This window comes from Musa acuminata, chromosome BXJ3-11 (assembly GCF_036884655.1).
Source record: "Musa acuminata AAA Group cultivar baxijiao chromosome BXJ3-11, Cavendish_Baxijiao_AAA, whole genome shotgun sequence".
NCBI classification, from domain to species: Eukaryota; Viridiplantae; Streptophyta; class Magnoliopsida; order Zingiberales; family Musaceae; genus Musa; species Musa acuminata.
The window spans coordinates 24842965-24860210 of NC_088359.1; the positions used below are offsets into that span (position 1 = coordinate 24842965).

The 17246-nt window shown below is 42.3% G+C and overlaps 2 protein-coding genes across 2 annotated transcripts; one reads left to right on the plus strand and one right to left on the minus strand.

Moving 5' to 3' along the window:
• The first annotated feature begins 5256 nt into the window (after nucleotides 1-5256).
• On the plus strand, nucleotides 5257-13085 carry LOC103971382 (transcription factor ILR3). Its single transcript, XM_009385388.3, has 5 exons — nucleotides 5257-5515; nucleotides 9252-9314; nucleotides 9417-9494; nucleotides 9589-9751; nucleotides 12555-13085. The coding sequence occupies exons 1-5, from the start codon at nucleotides 5373-5375 to the stop codon at nucleotides 12822-12824; spliced, it is 717 nt and encodes a 238-aa protein (XP_009383663.1). The 5' UTR covers nucleotides 5257-5372; the 3' UTR covers nucleotides 12825-13085.
• Nucleotides 13086-14873: 1788 nt separating this feature from the next.
• LOC135652871 (polyubiquitin) lies at nucleotides 14874-17077 on the minus strand. Its single transcript, XM_065174173.1, has 2 exons — nucleotides 16938-17077; nucleotides 14874-16447 (listed from the first exon to the last, which is right to left on the minus strand). The coding sequence occupies exon 2, from the start codon at nucleotides 16445-16447 to the stop codon at nucleotides 15074-15076; it is 1374 nt and encodes a 457-aa protein (XP_065030245.1). The 5' UTR covers nucleotides 16938-17077; the 3' UTR covers nucleotides 14874-15073.
• Between the last annotated feature and the right edge of the window lie 169 nt (nucleotides 17078-17246).

The window sequence follows — 17246 nt, forward strand, 5'->3', positions numbered from 1 at the left end:
TAGCTAAGTCCCTCTGGACTCGTCGTCGCTTCCTCGCCCCTTTCGACCCCCTGCTTCAACACCTCTGTGTTCTCCAAGCAGTCTGTTTGGTCGATGGAAAGACAGACTGCAACTCCCATGCATGGCCTCTGCCATCGCGTTGTAGGGTTTGCACCAATTCTGTTCTCCTTAGCTTCCTTGGTAGCAACGTTCGCTTACTCGACCTTGTCCTCTGACTTATCGGGCTCCCTTAAGCGAATATGAGCTCTAGAGCAGTCCAACTCTCCAACTGCTTCGATCATACCTCTGCATGATCAAGTCCCTCCCATGGGACTCACTGGTACTTGCGTTCAAACTTTTCCCTTGGTGGAACCCAGCCCCCATATGCTGATGACCAAGGTTTTAATCCGATGCAAAATTCGGTGCACGCCCGGAAGACCCGCCTCTGCGGTACCATATCCTTCACTCCTTGAATCCATAGCCCTTCTTGCCGTCGTGTTGTTCACCAAAGCGGAGCTCCCAGTAGCTCCCGATCATACCTCCATATGATCTCATCCCTCACGGGACTAGGTTGTGTTTATCGCATTGCCACGAACTGTTCCACCACGATCCGCTGCACCATGTCGCCTCCTGGTGACATCTCCATTGCATTCTGATCCTTGTGGAATAAACTCGAATTGTGAACCCTCCATGTGTGGCCTCTGCCAATACATCGCAGGGTCTCCTCCACCTTCGATTTTGTTCGCTCCTTTGGCAATCGACAATCGACCTTCATCCTCCCACTCTTGGGTCACACCTAGATGAAGCACCGCTCTAAGACAGTCCGTCGCCTAGTAGCTCCTGAAGTCCACTGACTTCACTGTAATTTGTGCACCATTGCCTGGATCCTGGACCTCTGCCCCTACCAGCACAATCTCCGTTACGCACCGCTTCCTTCACGGCAACTTGAATGGCAACACTGTGGCATATTCTTTAAGAGCACCCGCCTCTGCGTCCTCTTGCCCCGTGCTAAGGCCTTCTTAACCCAACTTCGCCTCCGCAAATTGAGTCGCCTTAGTTCCTCCCTCAAATGCTCCTCCGAGATAAGGTGCATGTGCCCCGAAGCTCCCTTCGTCTTTGGCACCATGCAAGATGAGTCCGCTTCGTCAGAATGAAAGACCCATGGAACAACATGATCCTACTCTTGCCTCTGCAAGAGTTCATGTCCTTGACCTCTATCTAAGGAAAGCACTGTGCCTCTGCTCCATGTTCCAACTTCTATGCTGGCTCCCTTCATGCGGCTTGGGTACTTCGCCAAGTTACACCCAAGTTGCTCCGCTCCTCGTTTCTGCATTGAGTCGATGGTGGCCCTCACGCCCACCATTCCACGGGTCAGCCCTCCCTTAAGTCCGATCTCCACATCGACTCCAAGTGTGCCTTCATTTAAGTTGCTTCAGGTCGCTCCCCCACTTGATCTCGCAATGCATCCACCAATGCATTCTCTCGAGCGAGATCATGCGACGACTCCTCGCCGCTTGCTCAATCCATCGAGCTTCGTGGAGTTGTTGTTTGTTGAGGTACTCCTCCTCAACTTGTGAGGTCCGTCTCACATGATTCTCCCTCTGGAGAGTCGGGACTTACCCCTCCTGGATAACTATCACATTGGAGCAACATCTCTCTTCGTTTCGGAGATCACCATCCCCTTGGACTACTCCGATCTGCTGAACAAACTGTGCATTGTTCTGCCTCCTGCAAACGCACTTTGCTAGATTGTGACTCCCCGTCAATACAGCCCCCGCTGCACCCCTCAAGGCCTAGCAACATGCTGAACTCATTGCACACTTCAACCTCCTATGGACGTATCCTTCACATGCCGAAGAGAAAGTTTCAATGCTCCATGGCGCCGAGTTTCGGTCGCCTTGGGATGGCCACGAACATTCCATCGTCCGCATACAAGCCCATGCATGAGTACCAAATTCTTCGAGTTAGCAATTCCCCTCACCTCTGTGAGCTTTGCATAACTCTTTTGGTCGTTGAGCAACTCATTGCACCTTGGATGGTCTCATTCTTGCCAAGCGCCTCGCTTGCCTAGAGCACCATCAAGTATAGTTGTCAACGTTGAGCCGTAGCTCAAACTCAGCCATCCCAACCTTTGTGCGCTCAAAATTCTTCCAAGCTTGCTTGTTCTCGTGGTGCCTCTTGCGCGAAGGGTTGGCCATTCCTCTGAATGCCAATCTCAGATGCCCGCTCCTCTGAGCGACTCTTTTCCCTACATCTCCATGCCCGTTTTCCCTCAAACGGTCGCGCGTGTGCTGACTGCCCTCAACGCAGTCCCGCTAGGTCCCCCACGTTTGCATGCTAAGTGTTTCTATGAGTGCTTGTCCCGCTCTGATACCATATGACACGGACTTAGCTGGTTTTGCCTAAGTCGTGCGGCACCCTTGCGTGTCCGTCCGCAAAGGTCAGCCTCCCCGAAGACTCCCATTGTCCCTTGGGACCAACAAAAGAGAGAACGGGTTAAAGAGAACGCCTCAATCAGGATCCACAAGCAAACATGTCCGAAAAAACACTTCATAGACAATGCAAATTACAAACAGACTTTACAAGCTCTGAACAGTGGCACAACAAAGGGTAAAATGGTCCATTACAGACCGAAAAGCTCTCGCACGTGTCCACATGACACAACCTTTATTTACAAGCCTAAAGAGGCCACCAACCCAACTAAAGTGGGACTATTAAGCCTTCGGCCGCCCCTCTACATTTTGTACAAGCCATGAACATGCCAACAGACACGGATAGATATAAGCATTACATCAAACATCCTGTTTCAAAGTTTGTCCGTGACAGTACGGCAGCGAGAAAACGGGCGATCCGGCCGACGGGAAACTGGAGGCCGGCGTTGCTGCTTCTCGACATGGACTTCTTTGCCGCGGCTGAGCCGATCGACTTCCCCCGACCGACCATGGCGATGACGTACTCAAGACTTGGGAATCGGAGAAGTAGAGATTTGGCTACCACTATCGTGCTTTTGATAGCGTTCGGAGAGAGGCGGGCTTTGCTTTTAAATAAGGGACTCCTGTAGTTAATCTTTAACAATCTGATCGTTGATGCTAGATTTAAAAATTCTATATTAAAATTATTATAATTATTAAAATAAAATATTTAATTTTATTTATCTTAACATGATTGACTTGATCAGCGGAAGAGACAATGCATATATGATTAATATAAAAATGATAAATAAAAAGATAATTTTAATATCTCAATTATATTTTTTTATTATATCCTAATTAAATTTTTTTAATCAACTATTATGGTGATGGCAGATAGCGATATCGTTGAGGTTCATGGGTAGTTGTTATGGTGGTAGTTGACGAAAACGATACAGTGGTCAGCCTTATCAATGTCGATCCGAACTTCAACGATCGAGGCGAGGCGACGATCATGACAATGATGGCGATTTGATGATGTTGGTGGATCTCGAAGATATCCTTGGAAATGGGCAAGGTAGAATCCTAAAGGTGGAGCTTGAGGGACCTGCTTCTTGTGGGGGAAAGAGGAGGAAGAGCGACGATGGAAGGTGATACAAAGGGAGAGGAGACAAAGGACGAGGATGATAGTTGCTTTGCATCATCCTGTATTAACATTGGCACCACTTTGCATATATGTTGATGAGAAGTGAGGTAAAAGCCCTACGTCCCATTGACACAGATGTAGAGCGACACAAGGCAGACGTAGATATCTCACCTCTTATCGACGTAGATGTAGATACAGGACGATTAGAATGGGCATGATGCAGATACAGGATGATACAAGTGAAATTTAATAACATTTCAATAGAGACAAGCAAGTAGCTCGAGGCCATCCTTAGGGGTGAGAGATATGGGTTTTTGAATAGATGCCAATATCTCATCAATGTCTATGCCTAGGTCAATGCTCCCTTGTGCGGAAAGGGTGGAGATGAGCTTTTATGCTTAGTTATAAAAGTGTTAAATATTTTATGGGAGAGAGCCTATTGATGCGGTCTGCACCTGTTTAAGCCGTGGCCTCGGGGCCGTCGCGGCTTGGTTCGGGTCCGGAAGGCGGTGGTCTCCGTGGGGGGCGCTCTTCGAGCCCGCTGAATCTCTGAAGGCGGTGATCTCGGGCGGCGTCCCTCGGGGTCTCCCGGCGGGCGAGCACGGTGGTTCGGGTCGGGACGTCGGGTCGGGACGTCGGGTCGGCAGGTCAGGTCGGGAGAAAGCTCCGCCACAGCGCCGGGAAGAGTCGACCTCATCTGGCACCTGCACAAAGGTCGGGCCGGGAGCCAGGCCCGACCCCTCCGACGGCCAAGTTAGCGATGTGGAGGGGGTTTTCGAGGAAGAGATGCCTCCCTACGAGTGTTGTGTGTGAGTTCGTTCCCCCCCTTTTCCTCTTAGCATGCGAGGGTATTTATAGGGAAGCTTACTGTGCCTGATGTGCCCCCTTGCAGGAGCAGGTAGCGTCTGACACTGGTGCTGGCGTGGCGTGTGAGACCGAGCCTGGGCAGAATGTTTAATGTGCCTCGGTCGACGTTCTGGCTCGTTTGACCAGGTGCTGAGGCGTGATGATGTCATCTGGGACAGGTGGCGTCAGCCCCAGTCTTGTCGCCATTACTCCCTGAGGGGAGTCACTTCGATTGTCCAACCAGGGAATGGCTGGCGTCACAGTCTGTGTTCCCGTTGACTCTATGATGACTCCCCTATCACCTATAACTATCACTTATCTTAAATCTTTGTCCATATGGGTAGATAAATTGAAGATAATCTTAATCTTTTCTTTCAATTGAGTACCAAGTAAAGGTTGTGGCTGATAATTGATCGATGCTATTCTTCCTATCAATCAGAAACTTTTTTTTATCGAATCTTTCCGTCCTGTTATTTGTGGGATTGAGTTGGATTATCGAAATCACTATTTTTTTTAACTGTCCATTTTCTTGTGATGTTTGGAGTGGATTAACGAGAAGATTAAATATTATTTTTAGATTTATTTGTGAGTGACATTTTAGTACGTGGATGAGAAAAGGTGAGCTCCTCACAAAAATTAGCTTCTTGTTTCACTCCCGTTAACGAAACAAAGAGCACATATTTCTATGTTATTTGCCAACGCTATCGAAGTTCATATCATAAAAATATCAAAAAAATATGATTCAGATCATCCAACCCAGTTCCACAAATCCTACTGGATTAGGCTCGGCCCAAGTATTATTGCCACGTCATGCTTTGTGATTCGGTCTCTGCTTTAAAATTCGAACCCTATCTTCTCGCCCTTCAAGACGACCAAGCGACTAATTAAAGGAGAAAAAAGGGAAGCCATCTTTGCGCAACGGCGGATCGTCGCCGGAATCGTGTCCCTGTGCCCTGCCGGAGAAATCTAGGTTTCCGGTGACGGATCGGAGAATGGGATCCTCCGAGAACCCCAATTGGTTCCTGGATTGCTCCCTGATCGATGACATCCCCCACGCGGGGGGCGATTTCGCGGCGAACGATGTTGGCGGGCTCTGCTGGCCCCCTCAGGGCTTCAACACCTCTTCCGGTGTTAGGTAATTCGAGTCGGAGACTTGGGGTTTTTTGGTTCTTACACTGTCCCGATCGCTCTGCGTGTTGGATGGAACCCAGATCTCGCTTGTTAGCCTTTGGAAGATGTGATTCTTATATCTTTTGTTTCCCTTGTTCGTTTAGATAGGGTGGTCCTTGATCTAATGCTTGGTGCTGCTATTGATGCATCTTGGTTGATGCTCTTTTATATATATTATGATAAACATGTATGATCTAGGGGACAAACCATCTGTAGTTGTTTGTTAGGGTTTACAATTGTATGGAAGAAGACTTTTAATAACTTGTTCATGGTCATGGATGATCTCACCTGCTATACTGCTTAGACTTATTTGTACTGTTGGCATGATCGAGAACAAGTTTGATGATATGTACCAGTTGGTATAATGGTACCTGTTTTTCTTAGTGTTTTCTGGGATAATATGCTGCTTTAATAGGATCTTAATATTTCCCTCATCGTCTGTATAGAAAATTGTGAAGCAAAGTATATATTTGCATCAGCAACTTGATATTGTATCAGATAAATTTACAGCTTAGTTTTGGTTTTTAAGGCATTGTAGATTGATAATCCATTTGATTTCAATTGTCTAGGAAACGCCTGGTGCTTTATATGAGTTGGTAATTTAGGTTACTTGGTCTGGTTGGAGAAAATTATGTACTTTATGCTTATCAGCGATTCTTCTCACTGTTAACTCTTGTCCTGCATCATGTGTTCCTATCTAAGAGAAGAACATATCAGTGAGCTAATACGTGGAGAGATGTGATTATCCAATACATAAGGTCATCAGACTGCATAATGAAGTGGACGACTATTAAGTTCTAGGTTTGTGGTAGATTCATGGAGCGAACCTTTTTTTTTTTTTAAAGATGTTTGTTGGGATGTCTCATAATTGCATATAGAATATTATCCTTACGATTGTTTTATTTGCTTATCAACAAAACCTTGTTGTGCAAATAAATAGATCAGACACATGAACCAATGAATATTTTTAATTATAGAACATATAGGATATTATCTTTAAAAGGCTCTCATCCTGTTGAATCATGATTGGACTGGCACTTTCTGCTTATTGGAAAGGCCTGGTGCAGGAGAGAGAATTTCGTTTTGTTTGGTCCAAACAGAAATTTTTTAGTTGGATGGTTCTCATATGCCTTAGTGACAAATACTCAACTTGAAAAAGGCAGATCATGCCTTAAACCTCTATTATGGAGCTGGAGTCTATATAGGTTGTCATTTCTTCACATTTGATAATTTTGAGAACATAGTTATGCATCAGTTACTGCAGTAGAAAACTAGAAATAAGAGTAAGCTGTTATGATACAATTGAGTCAAATAAATGAACTCAGGCATGTACTGACTCAGCTAGAGGAGCAGCAGCAGATGAGGATGAGTAACAGCTGCAGCACTGGGTGTCAGTCACCAAGGCCCGGTGGCCATCTGGTGAGGCCTATCCTTATGTGAACAAGAGATTGGAATTTCCTGATTTCTGTAAACATTCAGTGATTTTTTGGTACCTCACTAGGTACAAGACAAGGGAACTAAACCTTAAATCGTCTCAATGTGCTGCCCAGTGTCATTATAGGATCCAGATGAAGGCTGAAGACTAACACTTGTTCAGGGATTTCTGGTATCTCACTGGGCACAAGACAAGGGAAATGAACCCTAGATTGTCTCAACGTGCTGCTCAGTGTCATTGTAGGACCCAGATGAAGGCTGAAGTCTAACACAGCCAAACAAAAGTCTGACCAAATTAGAAGTCTAACCTTGACTGTTTGATCATACCAAAGCGGGGAGATTAGCTTCTGTTGCACAGATTTTTATTCTCTTTCTACTATTAGTCTATTATAACTAGGAGAAAGTTAGAACAAGTTTTATATAAGGGCATTGCGAACCTCCTTGGGTAGACTTCTTATTCTATTATATTATAGAAAAGTAGAACAAGTTTTATAGAAAGGTGGAGCATCTTTTTAGACAACGCTCTCTATTTTCTAGCAGTACTCTTTTCTCTCTCTAGTCTCTTGTGGAGACTTCTCTTTCTCGAACTATACTAGAGTTGATTAGGGCATGTCATCTGTAACTGTTTATTTTAGGGACATCTTTGGTTACTGCTTCTAAAAACTTCTACAGTGACCACCATATGCAATTGCTCTTTTACCGCCTGTTTCTCCCTTGATGAGTTAAGCTTTGTGACATCTCCTATATTCTGATCAAGGCGCTCAACAACATGATGTTGATGCAAAATTATATTGACAATCTGCTCATCCATATAAACCAGGCAAACTCCTGCACTGACAAGGCAACATCAACATACAAGATGCTGCTAACAATTGGACAGTGACGATAGACATGTTGCCATCTGATACTTTTGTCTTCTTTTTTCTTTGGGGTGTGGTAGGAGCAGTGATTTAAAAAGTGCCAGGCGCCAAAAGACGCTAAGGTCCAAAAACGCCCGAGGCGCTAGGCGCTCGCCCGAACGAAGCGAGACGCTAAAATATAAAAATATATAATATAATTAATAAATATAATTATTTAAAATTTTAAATAAAAATATTTTATTAAATTAAGAAAATTAATAGTATTAAAATTAAAATAATATATTATTAATCTAATAAATACAAATACTATTATTAGTATACTGTATACTGTTAACGATATACAGAAGGAGAAGAAGGAAGAGTGTAAGGGGGTGCTGACTGAGAAAAGAGGAAGCGGCAGCGGCAGCGGCAGCGGGAGTGTAAGGAGGCAGCAGCAGCGGTAGCAGGAGTGTAAGGAGGCAGCGGCAGCGGGAGCAGCGATAGCGGCAACAACAGCGATAGTGGTGAGCAGCGACAGCGGTAGTAGGAGCGAGAGCAGGAGCGACGAGCACCGACAGCGGTGACAACGGTAGCTGTTGCGAGCAGCAACAACGGCTAGCAGCGGGATCGGGAGCAGCAACGACAACGAGGGTTAGGGTTGGGCAGCGAAATCTGATATCGGTTTTAGTTGGTTCGATTGAACCAACTAACCACCGGAGACCGAACCAGACCTAAAATCCTGGTTCGGTCGCTTGGTTTAACCCAGGCGCTCGCCCGAAGCGCCCAGCGCCTGGGCTCGGGCGAGCACCCAGGCGGCGCCTCTTTGAAGCGTGCCGCCTGGAAATTTAACGAGGCGCTCAGGCCTCGCCTCGCCCGAGCGCCTAGGCGAGTGCCCGAGCGCCTTTTTAAATCGTTGGTTAGGAGTTGATGTTTCCATTTGTCTTGGCATGGCCTGACTGTTCCCTGTTGTCCTGTGCACTGCTTTATATCCCTCTGCTTATTTGTGGTTTAGCCAAAGTTCTGCTTTGTATTTTTTTTATTTTCTAATAACAGATTCTGTAGGCTAATTGCATCTCCCATCATTATGCTCTGTCGGGATTTGAAGTCAAAACTTGTATGTACCTATTATTGAATTTTAAATTAATAAATTATTCAATAGTTTTGGGATTTTCTGATATATTTTGTGTTAATAAATTATTCCATACCGCCGATGTTAAGATTTGCTGTTCCATGTCCATGACTTGCAAGAATTCTGTACCTGCTGCTATCTTTTTACTGAACCTTGCATTTGTTCTGCTTTTAATTGTTACCATTGTGTTGCATCCTCTTGCCACACTGGAACACATATTTTAGATGCAATTTTTGTTCTATTCTGTTCCATCTTGTTTCTGATATTCCAATTTCATACGTATGTGTTCTCTATGGCAGTGTGGATATTGATAGCCCGTTTGTAAATTCTGATGGACTCAAGGAACCCGGCTCTGCAAAACGGTTCGAGTCCTTTTGAGCATGATACTAGGGAATTTTAGTACATTACTTTATGTACATCAGTGTGTATCAACTTTGTAATTGCAAAGCATCTATGCGTTGCAGTGTCAGATCAGAATCCTGCAGTAGACCTGCCTCTAAAGCTTGTAGGGAGAAGATGAGAAGGGAAAAGTTAAATGATAGGTAAATTAATTCATTATCACATGGTTATTGCTTATGTTGTGGATTATCATCCTTCTTGCATGCCTTCAGGGTTTTCACATTTTCTCAATTTTAGGTTCATGGAACTCAGCTCTCTCCTTGATCCTGGGAATCCACCAAAGACAGACAAAGCAGCTATTTTAAGTGACGCTGCTCGTGTGGTGATTCAGTTACGAAACGAAGCACAGAAGCTAAAAGATTCAAATGAAAGTCTCCAGGAAAAGATAAAAGAACTGAAGGCAAGCGGTCCTTTCATGTTACACTTATGCCATATTTGTGTGTGTGTGTGTGCTGTCTGTACTCATTTTCATCTTCTTTCTTGTATGACTTTGAAATCAAAATAATGTTTAAGTTGTTCAATTAGTAATCTTCTGTTTTGTTTAATTAGTAGTCTTTGATATTTATTTTATTTTATTGATTGTAATTATATATTAATTATGATTGAATGTTAATAATCATAAATTTTCATGTTAGGATAGCAGTTAAATTATGTTTTCCATTTTAGTAGTGTTGAATAAAATGTCATGGCTCAGAAATAGTTACTGCAGCATTGATTTTATTAATTTGAGATTGAGACCACTGTTTTAGCAATTACTTATGACAGTAAGAAGCTACATGTAGGGAATGGTGTGGAATTCCTGAGTGACTGGTACTATATGCCATCAGATTTATGATTGCTGTGCCATGTTCTTCACATGTGGCTGATTCCTTTGAAGCCAATATTGAAGATAGTACTCTTTGCCAAAGTTGACAATTGTTTGACTCTTCCAGAATCAATTTCATTTACCATTTGTTTTTTCCAGCTCTAATGTCAGTCTCTTGTGCCTTTGAATTTTTATGTTCTAACTTCTCATATTGCACTTCTAAGTTCTAAGTTTCTATTGACTGTTTTCTCCACATTTTTGCTGTGCTTGAAAAATTGCAATGAGTGATCTTTCTTGGACTCCTTTATGAAACACCTGGAGGAACATTGTTTACACAACAAATGAACATTTCTGGGGGAAACTTGACCCTTCCCACCTTTTGTTTCCCCCGTCTTGGTTGTTATCCAGACATATTCTTCTACTAGATAGCATTCCTAGCCTACTGATATAATATTATTTGTGTTGGGATGATTAAGACTTGTTTATTTATCTTGTTTCCTTGTAAGTTGTTTCCTAGATTACTAATTTGGATTGTAATAAATATGATCTTCAATGAAATGTTAAGTCACTCAAGGTCATTTTCGGTTTTATCTAATGATTTTGCTAGCTATTGTTCAAGCATTTCATATCTAACTACTGGTGAATTCATTTTTCCCCCGACTGCTGTTTTGTTCTATAGGTACAGAACTTAGACTGGATCAGTCTGTCTGAACAACTGGAAATTAGACCTGTGGTCAGTCTGGTTTATTAATTGGACTGCTTTTGATCCATATGACTAAAATGCCCTTTGTTGTGATCATCCGTTTGATATGTTTTGAGATTATTCCAGTTTTTTTGTGAGAGAAAATTTTGGTACTCTACTCCGGTCCTCTCTCTTTATTCATCTTTGTCATTGATCCGATCTTCCCTCTCATCACCATTTACTCTTGTCGTCCTCATTCGCTCTCATTATCATCTACTCATTGTCATCTGCTTTTTTTTCCTTCGGCTCCATCTTATATTAGTCTCTTTCACCACCTGCCTCTCTTCCACTTTGGTCATTGTTTTTCATCATCTTGTTTTTTATTCTTTAGTAATCTTGCATCCTCTGCTGTTATACTATGTCTGTCCTCCAATTCACTGGAGTGTTTTTTTTTTTTTGCCATCAAGTTTTCTTGTGAACATACTATGATGGAGACACTTCATGTTTTTATTTATGTATTCTATTATAAAAGTATGGTTTTCGTATTAAATACTGTATATCCTCTTACCTAGGACCACATCAATCAATTTTTCTTGGTTGTACCCTGTTTTCTGTCAAACTAGGCTAGGTAGGTCCTAGAGCAATGCTGATATGTTGTCTCACCTCTTTTATATGAATGTAGGGGCCCATTGTTGCATCAACCTTTATATAAAAATCTTAATAATCTCTTGGACCATTATTCTTTGTAGATTGGTGAATTGTGAAGTCCCCAAATTGTCCTTCTTTAGCAGATACAATTCTTCACCTTGATCTATTTTCTTTTATGTAAACTTCTCCTTTTGGATTCTTTTCTTTTTGTCTCAATGAATTGGTTTGGCTCATGAATATCATCTAGGGGTTCAGCAGATTCGTTCTCATGAATATCATCTAGGGGCTCATGAATTGCTTTGGATTCTGCTGTTTCTATAGATCTGATTCAAAGTTTGAGTTCTAGAAGTAGTGATATTTTAGAGTTCACAGGGCTGTTGAATCTAGGATGCATCTTGTTCATAACTTCAGATATGAGTCAGATCCTAAACCCTACATGGTTCACAATTGCACCACAACACCACGGTTTTGGAGAATTGAAAGGCTCAATTCTTGCTGGAATGGGAGTGGATTGACCATTTCTTTGGACTCTCCTAGTGAAGAAAGGAGCAGCTAATCAGGCTTGCTTACCAACTTTTAGTAGTAATAGGATATGTTTTATGATTGTTCTGTTTTTCTTTCTGAAATCAATTAGTATCTTAGAGTCCTGATATGAATATAATATAGATTAGCAAAATCAGGGAGTGCAACACAACCGAAACATGTAGTACTTCTGTAAAATAGTAATATACCAAATGTAATTATGGCAGTTTGAACAACATTTTAGTTATCTATTTCAAATTATAAAACATTCTTTGTAGAAATATTTACTGTGAGATCTCTTTGATATGGCAGAAATTCATAAAATTACATATGTTTCAGTTTGTAGCATGTAGATTTTCTTATAAGATGACAAGGGCATCTAGGGCACAAGTGTTAAGCCAATTCCTCAATTCGGGCTGTACCACTATTCTTTGCTCAATTCATTACTTGGTTATGATTATTTAAGTTGCTTTTGCCTGTTAGAACTTTAGGTCTTCTGACCAACTCCTCCACCGTTGAGTTTATCAAAAGTTACTTTCTCTGCAGGCCGAGAAGAATGAGCTTCGCGAGGAGAAGCAGAAGCTGAAGGCAGAGAAGGAGAGTTTGGAGCAGCAAGTAAAGCTCTTGAATGCAAGACCGAGCTTTGTACCTCAGCCACCGCTGGTTCCAAGCCTCTTCCCAGCCCAAGGGCAGGCTGCCGGACACAAGCTCATGGTTCCTGTCGTCGGCTACCCCAGCTTTCCCATGTGGCAATTCATGCCCCCCGCCGATGTCGATACGTCGCAGGATGCAGATAAATGTCCACCTGTTGCATAAGCAACCTGGAAATCGAGCTGCAGAATGGATATATGTTGCTGATGCTACTTGTTCTGGGCTGATTTCATGTTTAGTTTCTTAAGATAGATTTCCTAGACCTTATTTGCTTCAACGGAAGGCTTGTCTGAAAATAGTTATAGTTGTCAGGGATCAGTTACCTGGTTTAAATGCCTTTGTGTTGTTGTAGGTTACGAATAAGATTTGTCTCTGTAAACTACGTAGTTTATAAGATTAATTATGCTCATGTTCTATTGTGGAAAATCTGCACTTTCTTATTCATGGTCTTAATTATGTGAAGAAGTTATCTTTTTTCTGCTAAAAATATTTTGTCAGGGAAAGTAAATACAACGTAGTGTTGATTGTGGGAAGGTAACAAAAGTTTTCCCCTTTTTTGGGGTGTTAGGAGAGTATAAAAAGTTATTTGGTTTTTTAAAGAAACCGATAGGTTTAAAACTCTTTTAGTCATTTATGATATAAATGGAATCACATGCAAAACGTTAAGTTTCTGATGTGTCACTTATATAAAGATTAAAATCAAGAGAGGTTTTTCGATATAATCCTTTTTAATGTTAAGTTAGTAAACATACATGAGTAGTAGAAAAAAAAAAGGATATATTCTTCTCTCGTTGTGTTAAGGATATATTTTTATATCCGATCACGATGGATAAAATATTCTGTGAAATATTTTATAGTAAGAGATAACACTCCATAGAATATTCTTTGGACTTTTGGACTTTTATCCATGCAGTTCGATAGATGGAATGTGACTTGAACTCCACGTTGTGATTATGTGTCAAAAAGATGACTAGCTGATAGTGTGGTGATTATGTGTCAAAAAGATGACTAGCCAATAGTGTATTCCCGATCATAACTCATCCAAATATTTAGATATTATGTGTACATTACATTATAATTATTAACAAACTAAAAAATAGGTAAAAAAAAATTTATTGGATAATTTACCAAAATAAAACCTTTAGGAATGGGTTTTTATCATATAAAGTGCCCATACAAGAGGAGAACTAAACTGTTTGTACGAAGAGACATCCTTTTTAGAAAAATATTTTGATAATGCTATTGAATTAGATTATTTCAAGCCATAAATCCATGTATAGATTTGGTTCGATTTAGACATTAAGTTTTGGGTTAGGTCGATACAAAATGAATTAGGTTGAATTTTGTTGAATCTATGAATGAGTATAATCTAAGCGCAATATGAGTGTAATTGTGGTATTTTCACCGAATCAATATAAATTTCTCTAAAATTACTAGCACATAATTATAATATATTTAATATTATTTTTAATTTTTTTTTATAATTTTAGGATGAATAAATTTTTAAATAAAATATTTTTAAATTAAATCGGTGAGTCTAAGTGTACCTCTTAATTTTCATCAAACCTATCTAAATTTCTGTATAACTATTAGGATAATAATTAATATTTTTATTTTTATAAAATAATATATTTAATCTTTAATATATTTAGGATGATAAATTTTTAAAATAATATATTTTTTATATTTAATCTCGAGCATAATAATAATTTTTTAAGTAAACTGTGAAGAGAGAAAAAGATCGAGGGAGAGGGAAAAGGATGAGGATAGAGGAGGAGAAGGGAGGGAAAAGAGGCGAGCAAAGAGGAGATAAGGATAATTAAAAAAAATAAAAAATAATTTAAGATTTAATTAAATCAAATTAAATTACTTAAGATTTAGATTTGATTCGGTTCGTCTAAAAACAAAATCAAATCTAAACAAAAATAATTATCATATTTTTATGATTCCATTAAAAATATTTTTATCAAATTATAAAAAAAATCTTGAGAAAAATCAAATACGACGATGCTATATGTAAAAGTCCATTATTAACAGTTCTTAAAATAAAAATTTACCACTTTAAACAAATATAATATAATATAATCAACAATATGAAAATGTGAATACAAACGGAAAATCTCGACACGATTTCATAAAACAGAGTATTTTGGAAGGCATTTGACAGCAATCACCACCGAGAATGAACTGGCGAAGCCCACGCACCAACAATGGTGAAGAAAGGCAGAATATTGTTCACTTATTATCAGATGGGACATAGCATTCGCATGGGAAGAGGAAAGCACAGCAGATAACACGACGATAGCGGCAGCAGATCGCACGAACGGAGACAGGACTAGACAAGCTTCGACTCATAAACTGGACTTGTAACGACACCTCCGAATCAAACACCGCCGCTGAGAGACTGGCAGAGTTCAGCAACCGCCACGGAGGCGGAGGACGAGGTGGAGGGTGGACTCCTTCTGGATGTTGTAGTCGGCCAGAGTGCGTCCGTCCTCGAGCTGCTTGCCGGCAAAAATGAGCCTTTGCTGGTCCGGCGGGATGCCCTCCTTGTCCTGAATCTTGGACTTCACGTTGTCGATGGTGTCCGAGCTCTCGACCTCGAGGGTGATCGTCTTCCCGGTAAGAGTCTTGACGAAGATCTGCATCCCACCACGGAGGCGAAGGACGAGGTGGAGGGTGGACTCCTTTTGGATGTTATAGTCAGCAAGGGTGCGGCCGTCCTCGAGCTGCTTGCCGGCAAAGATGAGCCGTTGCTGGTCCGGAGGAATGCCTTCCTTGTCCTGAATCTTGGCCTTCACGTTGTCGATGGTGTCCGAGCTCTCGACCTCGAGGGTGATCGTCTTCCCGGTAAGAGTCTTGACAAAGATTTGCATCCCACCTCGGAGGCGAAGGACGAGGTGGAGGGTGGACTCCTTCTGGATGTTATAGTCAGCAAGGGTGCGGCCGTCCTCGAGCTGCTTGCCGGCAAAGATAAGCCTTTGCTGGTCTGGCGGGATGCCCTCCTTGTCCTGAATCTTGGCTTTGACGTTGTCGATGGTGTCCGAGCTCTCGACTTCAAGGGTGATGGTCTTCCCCGTCAGCGTCTTCACGAAGATCTGCATCCCACCTCGGAGGCGGAGGACGAGGTGAAGAGTGGACTCCTTCTGGATGTTGTAGTCTGCAAGAGTACGGCCGTCCTCGAGCTGCTTGCCCGCAAAGATGAGCCTTTGCTGGTCCGGTGGAATGCCTTCCTTGTCCTGAATCTTGGCCTTCACGTTGTCGATGGTGTCCGAGCTCTCGACCTCGAGGGTGATCGTCTTCCCGGTAAGAGTCTTGACGAAGATTTGCATCCCACCTCGGAGGCGAAGGACGAGGTGGAGGGTGGACTCCTTCTGGATGTTATAGTCAGCAAGAGTGCGGCCGTCCTCGAGCTGCTTGCCGGCAAAGATAAGCCTTTGCTGGTCCGGCGGGATGCCCTCCTTGTCCTGAATCTTGGCTTTGACGTTGTCGATGGTGTCCGAGCTCTCGACCTCGAGGGTGATGGTCTTCCCCGTCAGCGTCTTCACGAAGATTTGCATCCCACCTCGGAGGCGGAGGACGAGGTGAAGAGTGGACTCCTTCTGGATGTTGTAGTCTGCAAGAGTACGGCCGTCCTCGAGCTGCTTGCCCGCAAAGATGAGCCTTTGCTGGTCCGGTGGAATGCCTTCCTTGTCCTGAATCTTGGCCTTCACGTTGTCGATGGTGTCCGAGCTCTCGACTTCGAGGGTGATCGTCTTCCCGGTGAGCGTCTTCACAAAGATCTGCATCTGTTTTGTAGATTAAAAGACAAAAAGTTAGAAGCGAATAACTGAATAAGAAAAACGCTGACATGAACGCCAATCAAAGACGATTAAAGCAGAAAACAAAAGAAAGAAGAGACAAACCATAAAAAAGGAACCAATTTTAACCCTTTGTTCTAACAATTGAACCCACAAACATGATCGGAGGGAGGTATATAGAAGGCAAGAGATCGCAAAAGATCAAATCAACATCTAAAAATATTTAGAAATGTTTTCAAATAGTGATCAGATTTAAACAAGAACAACCATCAGATCCTAACAAACAACACGCCGAAGATAAAATCTTCATCGAAGCACATTGAATCTACCACAGATCGTAGACAAGAACGAGCATCAAACCCGAAACGATCAACCAATCACACACACAAACACGTAACAAGATCACCACTCCTATGTGAATCAACACCGTCATCGTCTAACACAGAACAGCAACAAGAAGAAAGGCAACGAAAGATACCTTGAGAGGCGAAATCTAAAGCCTTTTGGGTCGCTTCGAAAAGATTTGATTGGATCGGAGAGAATCAGGTTGGAACGGAGAAAACTGTGTGGGGAGGAGCCCTATTTATCGTTGCCGAGCGCCTTAGGGGTAGTCACAGGTGACGTTACCGCCCAAATCGAGAAAGGCGGCGAATTCGGTGGAACCCTCGCGAATGTAATTGAACACTCCAGAATCCTCCGTGAGTTAAGGTAAGTCTCCGTTACGTGACGCCGTCAACGGTGACAGCTGGCGATGAAGATGCCGCTAAACCTACTCTTAATATGTACG

Excerpts from the sequence above, each read along its gene's own strand:
- LOC103971382 (XM_009385388.3), top strand. The coding sequence starts at position 5,373 with ATGGGATCCTCCGAGAACCCCAATTGGTTCCTGGATTGCTCCCTGATC. Across the intron at positions 9,315-9,416 it reads GAACCCGGCTCTGCAAAACG|TGTCAGATCAGAATCCTGCA; the intron begins GTTCGAGTCCTT and ends TATGCGTTGCAG. Across the intron at positions 9,752-12,554 it reads AAAAGATAAAAGAACTGAAG|GCCGAGAAGAATGAGCTTCG; the intron begins GCAAGCGGTCCT and ends CTTTCTCTGCAG.
- LOC135652871 (XM_065174173.1), bottom strand. The coding sequence starts at position 16,447 with ATGCAGATCTTTGTGAAGACGCTCACCGGGAAGACGATCACCCTCGAA.